At 40.0% G+C, this 12,202-nt stretch overlaps 1 protein-coding gene across 2 annotated transcripts in view; it reads right to left on the bottom strand.

Annotated features, from left to right (window-relative positions):
- The window catches only part of LOC121341331 (amyloid beta precursor protein), a 205,889-nt gene that overhangs the window by 3,454 nt on the left and 190,233 nt on the right, over positions 1-12,202 (bottom strand). For both annotated transcript variants that reach the window (XM_041414760.1, XM_041414761.1), the window contains 2 exons: positions 8,419-8,519; positions 5,189-5,335 (listed from right to left, as the gene is read on the bottom strand). In XM_041414760.1, coding sequence (XP_041270694.1) covers positions 5,189-5,335; positions 8,419-8,519 — 248 coding nt within the window. The remainder of the gene's footprint in view (positions 1-5,188; positions 5,336-8,418; positions 8,520-12,202) is intronic.

Here is a 12,202-nt window from a genome sequence, read left to right as displayed (position 1 = left end):
CAGAAGGACCCCATGGCATTTCACAGCCTGTCTCCTCTTCAACCTCCCACTCCCAAATCTCAAGACATCCTGTACAGCCATGTGCTCAGCAGTCAGGGTGTGGCTGTGTGCTTGCATTTTAAAGAAAAGTCTGTGCCAGCTGCTCTGTGTCCCCTACACTGGGAGCAGGACTGGAAAGGGATGGGGAGAAGCCCACACCTCACAGCACTCAACTTTGCCACTACCCCAGCAGCTGGGCTGCTTTCTGCTGCTTCACCTGTCCCTTCTGGGGCTGCCAACTTCTCCCTCCACAAAAATGCACCTTCTAGATCCATATGCACTGAATCTTTGACTGGCAATCCCTCCATGCTATTAGTGTTCAGTAGAGCACTTGTTTTGCCAACAGTTTAGCAGCAGTAGAGCCTAACAAACCCATTCCACATAGATTTTGTACAAATGTACTAAAGGCTTAATCCCCACCCTAAGGACTCATGAATTTAACAGCATTAGCAGCATTTTGTTAGCTGCTGCTGAAGTTGTTGTGAAAATGGTGGTGAAGGCAAGAACAAAGCAGGAACATGTTCCTGCAGCCTTTTCAGCACTTACAGAAAATAAGAATAAAAGCAGGTACAGAGGAAAAGTCACCCTTCTGTTCACTCTTGAAAGGGCTGCTACAGCACCAAGGCAGCCCTGGTTCTTCTACACTGTTATCACCACTATCTCAGAACATCCAGTGCTTCTTCAAATCACGATGTGAGAAGGTCACAATTCACAACTAATCCTACTAACAGATTCTTTTCTAGCATAAAATTAAAACTCAGCATGAAGCTCTAGCATTTATGGACCAGGGTTCCATGTGTATCAATACCTGCCCGAGAGCATTTTCATTACTAGGAGGCAGCACCCCCACTAGGCTGGGATGCCAAAACGCATGCTAGACTTCTGTCTTTAAGCTCCAAACAATACTGTATTGAACTCTATCACTCATTTTAGTTTAAGTCTCTCATTCAGCTTTTCTTATTCATGACTAGAAAATGTGGTAAGTATACAGCATAACCTACTTATGAAAAAGAAACTGAGTGAGAGACCACCATAAATTAAAAAGGAATCAAGAAAACTGCAATGCAGAAGAGACCAAAGAATTGATGAGATACTTGGAAGAAAATCAAGGAGAAAGAGATTAGGAAGAAAAAAAGGAAGGACAGTAAAAAAAGACTGATTTTTAAATGCCTCTTCACAATTGTACAGTATTAAAAATTTTTGTTTGATAAGAAGTTTCTAGTGAAAGTCCAGTAAACTCCAAAATATGGCATTTATAGCTAAAAGGGATTTACTGAAGATCAAACTTGCAATCTTAGTAATTTTTTTTTTAAATTTCCTCTTTAGCCCTTAAAATAACTAGTGCTGGTACCTCCTCGTCTTCCTGTAGCTCTCTGCTGCAGGGTAATCCATCAAACCTAAGCGTCCTATCACTCATTCTGCATGTCTTCTATTTTCTTTTACCCATTTTGATGCTACCAAACTCTTCACATTTCTTACAACATCTGCCCTAGGTACCACTCTGCCAAATGACATGTTTTGCACCCAATTATCTCCTTGTCTGTAAATTCCCAAAACCCCTCACCATTTTAAGAAGCTTTTCCCATTCATTATAGAGGTGGCAGAAGCTGAGCACAGCATGTAAGAGGTGTAGGTGCTCTGGTTCAACACTTCTCTTTTCTATGACATGATGTCTCTTGAAAAAACACCTCAGTCAGGGAGATAACCTCTTGTGAGACTGTTTGTCCACCTATCCCCTTCAGCAATTTCAGCATCTGCTCCATGCTGCAAAGACCTCCTGTTGTCACTGCTGGAGGTCCTGCTCATGAGCTTTGAATAGGATATCCTCACAGAGGAGAAGCTGAGACAGTCAGCGGTTGCCCACTGCACAGGAGATGTGAGAATCTCTGTTTTGCCACCCACCTTCATGGAGAAAATATGCAGATAGCTGGGGTGGGTGCACCTGCAAAAAATCCCTTCAAAACATTTGTTGGAGCCCCTGTGTGCACATGTAAATAAGTAATTTTCAATCTCTCAGTCATTTATTTACTTAACTATGAAAGTTTTTTTCCTGGGGAGGCTGAACAACTTTGGAACATTTTTATTCTCAGACTAGGGAAAAAATGACACTTCTAAATAGGACAAGTATACCCATTCTCAGAGCTTAAAAAAGGCTAACAGGATTTTTAATAACTTATTTTGTTAGAAAAAGTCAGTGAAATGAGAGAGTACAACAGAGGTGACTTTTTGGAAGACAAGAACACAGTGGAACAAGACCTGTTTAGTTATCTTTCATTATCACTGGGTTAAATTCACACAGTAACTTCTGACACACAACAAAGAGGTGGCAAATTAGTTAAAATACACTCAGCCAAGCTAGAGCTGATGTAGAGTTATTTTTACATCAAGTGATTTTGCTCTCCCTTGCTTATTGTACACAGTATACTAGAGGTGGGCTGTAGCTAAATAAATTAATTCTCTTTAGAATGTAACAGCTTTATTTTAAAGACATTTTAGTATTAAACATCAATTGTATATAGATCTTTTGTTTTGGTTTTTTTTTTTTTTTTTGGTCCCCAATACAAGTGCTACATAATTTTTACCAACTTAGGATAAAAACAGAAAAAACAGATGTTATGCCTTTCTTGCAGGCAAGAAGCTTGGACAGCGAGGCTGTGAAGATCACAGAGCACGTTAGGCAGAAGGAGGAATCCTGGCTGCCAAGGCCAGCAAATCCTCAAGGCAACACAATCTACAGTGTGATACTATAAATCCACTAATATTCTTGGTACATCTGCATGCTAGAGCTTTATGGTTCTATCTGTAAAATTTTTACAGATAAAAATCACATAATATTTATTAAGTCATGCTGTCATTTTGACATGAATTATTCAGCTTGTGCATGCTATTTCTAGGCCAACAGTTCCAAATTCACTGTTACCAAAGAAAGCTTGTAGAAGTCCAGAATCACCTTTGCCACCTCATTCTATCAGATGCAACTCACCTGGAATTTTAAGGTTGTACTGTGTCTTAGGTTGTAATGCAAGATTTAACCCAAAGTATGTATTCTATTACTATCTGTTAAAACCTGGTGGGGCAGTGTTCTTTATCTCTTCCATGACCCATCCCTCATACCTCTGGAAAGATATCTTCTGTTAATGGGCCAGCTATTAAAACCAGGTGTTCTATCTCTTCCACAACCAATCCTCCTCCCTCCAGGAAATATCTTCTGTTAATGAGCCATTGAGTGTGACTGCATGACTGATAAAATTACATCGCCCCACCGGGAGATGTTCCACCCAGGGGGAGGAGCCAAGCATTCCTACCTGGATATAATCTGAGATTTGGAACACCACAGTCAGCCTTTTTCCACTGGATTCCCAGAGGAAGACCAGACCCATCCATACCACCACCGAACCTTCAGAGGAAAATGACACCCTTCTACAGGATCACTGCTTCAACAGAACCACATCTGTCACTCCAGGAGGACTGCACCAACACCATTACATCAGACTGCTACCAACACACTGACTGACAAGGTGTCAGGTTGTATTCTGACTCTGTCAGTGTTTTTGTACTGCTGCCTTTTAATTTTCCTATTAAGTTGTTTGTTGTTGTTTTATTTTTTTAAATTTATACATACTAGTAAAGAACTGTTATTCCTATCCTCATATCTTTGCCTGAGAGCCCCTAAATTTCAAAATTATAGTAATTTGGAGGGAGTAGGTTTACATTTTCCTTTCTGAGGGAGGCTCCTGCCTTCCTTAGCAGACATCTGTCTTTCAAACCAAGACATACTGCAATAATGCCATGTCTACATTCAATATCTGATGTGGGGTTTGGCCTAACAAGGTTCCTGTTTTTGCCATTATTACTAAATCCACCCAAAAGAGAGTCTCTGGTGGCACAACTGTTGGTAGCAGATATCCAGATATCCACCAGCTTGGTAGATTAATACTAAAATCTGCTTCAATTTTCTACAAAATGGACTGAAAGATATCACATCAAAAGCTAAAGCTGAGATTCCTGTTTGCTATTTTCTGCCTCTTGGTCCAAAATTCTGCAAAGGTTGCTATCTGTGCAAATCACCCTACACTGTTGGTGATATTCTGACCATGTCTCTTTGGAAAGTTTCAAAACACATGGATAACCACAGCATGGACACAAGGATGCACAAGCATAGGCTTAAGACAAAGGCATACACAAATAATTCTTAAGACCCTTTGTAATCCCAGACAGTGGAATAAATGCATCGTGAAGCATGTGTGTCTCCAGCAAGAACAAAGCAAGGTTCATTTGACACAAGATTAAACCAACATGAACTATGGACTTGATCAAGACTTCAGTTTCAATCAAAAATGTAAAATACCAATTCTAAAAGGCAAAAATAAACAAGTGTCTCATGTGCTTACTAATACAAGTACTATCTGCAAACCAGACACTCACAGCAAACTAAGTAGGAAGAAAAAGAGTTACATAAACCTCTTCCAGTTCTCATAATGAAGTCTTTCTGCTTACAGAGCTCTTATCTTAAAGTCATGAAATAGATAAAATATTTTAAATTACTGTAAATCAACCACAAATCTCCTTGGCAGACTGCGAAGAGACAAAGATTTTCATCTTGAAAATCCTGTGTAAGAGCCTTACATATTATTTGTTTCTCAAAACAATGAGTTTCAGATTAGCCATAAATCCAAAGATGTTTGTCGCAACAAAAAATCTTATTTAGAGAACAGAGAACAATAAAATACCTGTCTAGGGAAAATCCTTGCAATGCACAGCACAAGCTATGAGAGGGCCAGTCTCAAACATTAAAGCTAAATAAAAAAATTGGTGTATGATTTCCCAACAGTAAAACCAGATTTTTCCTCTTGTGCAGTATCTTCTCATTTGCTACTGTCAAATTTCTTATAAAATGAACTTTCACATTATTAAGTGATTGGTCTGGAATAGTTGCAGAAGAAAGTTTTGTGGTTTTACACCCACTTTAACATGGTTTACATTGTGCTTGCATTTACTAAATAAAGCAAATTGATTCCACACTGCTGAATGTAACAATGCCAACATAGCTAAAACCACAGTTTCTTCCTTCATAAATTAATATTTATACAGCAATGTGTTGACTGTGTTGCACAGGTTACACCAGTTGTGCTTGGAAGTCTTTTCTTACCTCCACAACCCCATGATGAATAGATGTGTACTGCTTCTTCTTCAGCATCACCAAAGTAATGACAATCACTGTTGCTATGACAACACCTCCCACCATTAGTCCAATGACGGCACCTTTATTTGAGCCCACATCTTCAGCAAAGAACACCTACAAAAGAAATATAAAGGAAGATGGCTAATAAAAAGCTCACTGAACATTTCACTAACCTGCCAAGCTGCCACAGCAATATGAAGGCTATTGAAGAATCAGTAATTAAATGGCACTGCATGCCTTGGTAATTACTCCAACCTGGACTGCTGTGCCATAAAGCTCTGAAAGCTGGAGAGGAGCAATCTGGGACGCATGTGTGGCCTGTGGTGTAGGAGTGCTGTGCTAAAGGGGGACTCAGCTCCACGTTCAGCTTCACACATGTCTGAGATAGGAATTCCCTTTTTTTCCTTGAGTAAGTGAGTCAAGCTAATTGCACGAGTGATAGGCTTGAGTGGAGTAACCCAGGAACACACACATTTCTTTATTTTCAGAATGCTAATCATGAGTGTGGTCATACATTTACATCTGTGTGGCCCGTTTGGACTATGATACATTTTTTTGATAAATGAGTAGTGAAGGACCTGTGAGCTACAGTGAAACCTGCACATAACCAGATGAGAGAAAATTCTCACACCAAAGGAGATGAGTCAACAAAAGCTATCACTGATTTTAAGTGACCACAAAGGAGTGCTTCAAGATTTTGCAGGGTAAAGAGAATAACCTGTATTTGCATGATGTACTTCTGTGAGACCCAGGAGGTAATAGCTGTGCGAAAACCAGAGCAAATCCACTTGAATTTTATGCACTGATAAGGTGAAACAGAAGACAGCAAGATGCTTTACTGTGCATATAATAAATCTAGCTTTTATAAGCAGGAGCAGGTATGAAAAATGGGTGATTGCCTTCATTGCCTTGTTCCATACTCAAAGAATACATAGCATTATTTCACATCTGAGCATACATTACAATTCTTCTGTCTGCATGCCAATAGCATGGGCTATTATTATTGTTTGTTGTTGTTATTTTAAACCAAAATGGGCAAAAATAATTAGAGAATAAATTACATTCACAGAATTGTATGACTGTCTCATGCTGAAAGAATAAATACTTTGACAAGTATTTAACAAAAATGTAGAGGGAAGCAAGAAACCAGCTGAGAATTATACTGAGCTGTGTAACATTTGCACTCTTTAATAAACACAACATTTGTCAGAGAGGTATTAAAGCATGCAGTGTAAATATTTATATTGTTCCTAGTCACAAGCAAGAAGTGTGTTATGACAAAGTTAAAAATTTACTAGAAAGTACAAACAATGGATAGTGTTGGCATAAACCAGTGCAAAGTAGTAATTTCTTCCATGAATTTTACCTGCCTAAGACTGAAATTCTGTTTCTATACTACTTCAGGAGCACTGTGGAATGCCCCAGCTAATATACATGTGTAAGGGAGGAAGACCTTAAGCACCCTGAGCCATGAAAATCAACTTAATGTACATGAATCTCCATAAAGGAGAAAATAAATGCAATTTCAACCCAATTCAGAGGTCTGCATGTAAAATACAATGTGCAGCTGAATTCAAAGCAAAATCTCTAGGAGACTGTTCAGGAAATTCTACTATGGCATAGAATGGATGCACAGATCAAAGTGTTTTCTGCTCCTTGCTTTTGAATCAATGCTAAATGTAGAGGGGCATTGGACAGGGCATAGTGTGTGGCAAGGAAGCAAGGCCTTGTAAGCATCAGTCCAGTACTTGCCCAGCAACACCAGAATCCCTGCTCAGTCTCAATTGAAAGGATAACCTAGAAGACAGCTCACTAACTTTTTAAATAGTGGTCATACCTATCAGTAAAAAGTATGGCAAAAAACCTTGGGAAAAGCTAGAAAGGTGCCATTTTAAGCATGACACAGATTACCACATGCAGGGACTGCAATGCCCTCCCCCATCAGCCACCATGGTATGGGGAGTTCCCAGCACCTAATTCCTTGAGATGGTAAAAAACCACTTCCACACTAAAGGGTGCTGCTGAAAACTATGACAACCAGTAATTACTGTGTCTAGCACATGTTCCTGCAAATTCCTTCTCTTCTACACCCTGCACAGGTTTGCATCATTGGCATGTTTAACCCATCTGAGCTAAGCATGTCAGACTTTCCCAAATTAGTGCTAATGCATTTTGGATTACCTCATCAAATTGGTAATTCTCAGTTCTTGGCATCAAAGAGATGGCAGAATATCCTTTCACAGAGTGATTGTCTAGTTCAAATGCAAATTTGAGTCCCTTGTTAAATCTGATTTTCAGCATTACTTAGCTTTAAAAATATATTAAGGAAATAAAGCTTTCAAGTTTAATATCAGGATATTGAAAGCTATGGAACTGAAACCTCATCACATAATATACCCTTACAAAGAAGAAACAGAACATGTTTATAGTCAACTGCTGTCTGGGTTCTTCATTGCTTATTAAGCAACCAAAAAAAAGCTTTTATAAGATACTTTTCTTACCTACAGTGCTTTTGGTTGTCATTTTTATGCTCACAAAAAGCACAGTTCAAATGGGGAACAATATTTCGCTCCTACCTGCCTTTCCCCCGTTAATAATAATTTCATATATCTTAAGGAACAAAACACACAAATACAGCCAAACACAAACTAAAATTAAGGCCAGTGGGGAATCTCCTTTTATCCCAAGCAGCCACTCTTGTGAAAGGTTATGCTCCATGCATACACCACTACCATCTGTTTTGATGGGAAAGGACTATATTCCTGAAACTGTGTCATTCTATTTCTTGCTGCACTGTGCTATGCATCTCAAACTCTTTTTCTTTTTTATAAACTCAGCATTTTCCATCCTCTGTATCCCTTGTCTGATACAGAGAGACTATGAGACAGATGGACTGTGGGACAAATATTCTCCATATAAGCACATCCAGTGATGTGGTAGTGCAAGGACAGGAACTGTCGGAGTTTCCTCTCATGTGAGGCTCAATGACTTTCCATCCTCTCTAGTGACATTGCTCCAGGTTTACTCTCATTAAAGAGAGAACCAGAAAAATCATAATCTTTTCACATGCTAACTTTTTGTTGGCACTTTCAGCGTCCACATCACTCAAGCAAAACATGGCCATAAGTGACTCACTAGTTCAGGATGGAATCAGCATCTCAAAGTGCATGCATGGAAAGCACTGTTTGATCACTCACCAGCTTTTGATGATGAACTTCATATCCTGAGTCATGCCGGAACTCTGCATCCATCTTCACCTCAGATATCTCTTCTGTCTTAACATTGGTCAATCCAGAACCTGCATTGCACCACAAAGACAATTCATTGAATTCAGGATTCAGATTCAGGAAGATTCTGCTTAACCCCATTGCTGGAGAGCAGAAGGCAACAGTGCCATTCACACGGAGGAGGTGTGATGCAATGTGAAAAGGAACTGGGAGGAAAGTGAGGTACATCTGGTGTTTCAATCCCACTGAGGTGCCATAGAATGAGCTAGTAAAGTTTCTCCTCTGTTAAATGATCCTTAGTCCTCAGAAGCTATATTAGTACAGGCATTAAAGGCTTCCAGCATGAAACACTGCATGGACAAAGCTGCAAGGGACCAACAGAGGCCTCCTGAATTGGCTCACAGGCTGCATACAGATCTGCTCTGACAGCCTCTTTAGCAATATCAAGAAAATTTGTTGTTTAGGCCAAAATCTTCCTCTTCCCTCAGCTCAGTCTGCTGTGAGGAAAAAACAAATACTCATGGTGTGAGTAAGAGAACTCCAGATATCTTATTTTCTTGCTTCCTGCAAGTCTGTACCTTTTCCAGAAACATGCACAAGTTACTGAAATGTTTGTGGAGTTTACAGAGTTTTCAGATTTCGTACTGCTCAGAATTAATGATTCTTCTTGTGTTCTCTCTGAAAGATGATAACTGTCTCTCTGTTAGAAACATACAGAAAAGCAAGTGACTACAGCTTGCAACATTTATAATCATACATAATTTACAGTCCTGTTCTCTTATGGGTGTGAAGGGGAGATGCAGCACCCATCTAGCTGCAAAGAAGGTCAAAATGTCCTCCTGGAAAATAGCTTTAGGAGAATAAGTGGTGAATCCTGTATATGTCTCTGAATCCTGAAGAGCTGGCTCTGGCTTAGAGAGACTGTATGGATATTCACGGAGCTGATTGTTTTCCTTCTCAGTACCAATGTACCCAACATTTGTATTTGCTGGAGGTAAAATACTGCAGAAGAATGGTGTTTATGAGATGTAATTTCCTCCCTCTACTGAATATAGTAAGAACAAACCAATTCATATTCCTTGTTTGTGTTTATTTCACCATTTTCTCACTCCCAATTCCTCTCTCCAAGGTTTGATTCTTAGAATCTTGCACTGAACTTAAGTTTTGATTAAGAGGAAGAAGCTCTTTTAAAATTCTCAACACTACTGACTGCTCCTGTGCTCCACTGTGTCACTGGACTCTCAATAATAATTCCTTAAGAATTCTATGTGCCAATGAGCTCCACAGCCTAAAATAGCACTCAATCCAATATTTTTTTTATTGCCTTTGAATGTGCAATTTCTTTTTTCATTAAGTGGTGGTTTATTTTTGAATTATGAACCAGCAAGAATAGATCTTCCTTCTCTGGACTGTACAGGTAACCCACTCTAAGGTGTTGATCTTTATTTTCATAGGAAAACATGCAAAGGAGAGAACAAGAATCATCCTTATGCTGTAAAGAATTTATGGTTATTTTTTTTAAGTGTCTGACTGCCCCATAAATTTTACCTTACTTTTTATTTTTTAAGGAATCAAGCACTTCAACCCCTCAAATCTATTAAGTTCCCGATTTTTGGTGTTACATAACACTACTGACACAAATATATTATGACATTTTTAAATGCAACAACCATAAACTACCTAAGGAATTGCAGTGTGAAAACAATGATATTCTGTCAAAGAAATGGAGGAGCTGGAGCCGCAGGAAATAAAGTCCACGTGGTACCTGAAAACAGGTTTAACTTTCTATCCTTGAAGTAGCTGTGGCTAGTCTTCCAAATTAAGAGCACAATTTACTCTCTTTTGTGCATCATCTCAAAGTACCCCCTACACCCGCATCAATGGGAAATGAGGAAAAGTATGTTGGAGACTGAAATGTTATGGTTTATGGCTTAAATATTTTTACAAAGGACTACTGCCTATTTCAGCAAAACCATATAACAAAAACTGCGTCGAAGATTACTGCATTCCTGACTGAGGCCCTGGGCTGTAAATTGCTTTGATAAAGTGACAGTGTTCTCAGGTCTGGTTTGGGAAGAATACTTTCACAGGAGGATTAAGCCCAGCAACTACAGGGGTGGAGGATATAGCCCCAGGCTTATCTGCTGCCAGGCTTGCACAGACCGCTACATCCAAGGGAGGATGAGGAGAGGTTTCCTGTGTATGACAAAAATCCTCTGGTCAGAGGCAGTGAACACTCACTCCCCACTGGGCAGACTGGCCCAGCTGCAGGGCCTCTCACCCCTGGAAAGCCACATCTATGGGAATTCACATGGGCACAGATGAGGAGTGTCATGGCCCACCAAAGGCCCTCCCCAAAGGGGTCCCCAGACCCTGTACCAGAGCACTGCACATGATACTGCATGATGCAACAGATCCACAAGCTTACAAGTGTCAAACTGCCCCCCTCAGGGAGATATCACCTGTGTGTTCCCACCTGCCTGAAAGTATACTATTCCATTGGATTCTATACTTTTTGGCAGGGAACCCTCACCAGCAAGAAGACCAGATGGAGGGAAACAAGGAGATGTCACTGGGACCCACAGAGGGGTGATATACTTCTACTTAATTAGCCTCTGTCATTCTCCCTGTCCGCTCTGCCCCCACCCCCCCATTTCTATTTTTTTCTCTCTTCTCTTTTCCCTTCCTTTCTCTTTGCCTCTCTTACTATTAAATAAAAGATATAATTTTTTTGTACCAACATCTAACCTCTTTTGGTTTTAATTGCATTTTGGGGATTATTCAAACATTCAGGTTTGTTCCATTTTATTCAGAGAGTGAGTTCTCTTTGCTCCTCTATGATTAGAGTGGATCGCAACAAAGGAGAACAAGGAAGCTCGACCTGCAACCCCTCTGGCCTTTTTGGTTTTAGGATTAAAAGGGAAGAGGAAAAATTACAGTAGTGGAGTACCAGTGCAGTAGCTGGGGGGAAAGGGCTTTCCCAGGACTTTTTAATGTCCTTGGCTGCAGCAGCTGAAGAGGTGGCTGGTCCCAGCTGCTCACCATTGTCCATGGGCACACTCGCTGCTCTCGCAGATACCCTGGGGCAAAATCACCACACAGAAATTCCACCAAGGCAAAGGCCTGAGGAACTGTACAACTTGACTGCTACAGCTGGCAAATCCACTGAAGCTACAAATATTCATTAGAAAATATCCACACACACACAAGACAAATCAGTGAAGAATTTGCTTGTGTTTTGCTGAGGGAAGTCCTACCTCTCAGACTCTTAGAGGTCACTGGAAGAGTTAGGAATCACATGGGAAACAGTGATTCTGTTTGGAGTGAATCTGGATGTCCAAAAAGCTTTTGAGAAGGTCCCTGATCAAAGCTCTGGCAGAAGTTAAGAGCCAAGGATTAGAAAGGACAGTCCTACATTACTTTCCATAACTCACTAAGAGAAAGGAAATTAAGTGCAAATACACATTTGTTTTTCACAATGGAGGAATATTACCAGTGAGTCCCATAAGGATCTGTGCTGCGCTGTTTGCGAAGTGATCTGGATAGGAGAGTGAATAGCGACATGACAAAGTTTATTGACAAAATAGTCAAGAAAAAAAGAGGATAGTCAAAGTAAAACCAGTTGCAAAGAACTGCAGAAGGATCTTACAAATTCCAAGGGCACAATAAAAGGGAAATTATATTTAGCATTGATATAATGCAAAGTGGTGCTTGTGGGGCTACACAACCCTAACTACACATATAGTTATAAAGA

The sequence above is a fragment of the Onychostruthus taczanowskii genome, unplaced genomic scaffold (assembly GCF_017590055.1).
Source record: "Onychostruthus taczanowskii isolate IOZ18803 unplaced genomic scaffold, ASM1759005v1 scaffold47, whole genome shotgun sequence".
In the NCBI taxonomy this organism is placed as follows: Eukaryota; Metazoa; Chordata; class Aves; order Passeriformes; family Passeridae; genus Onychostruthus; species Onychostruthus taczanowskii.
The sequence above is the reverse complement of the archived record's forward strand: the minus strand, read 5'-3'. Positions and strand labels throughout refer to the sequence as shown.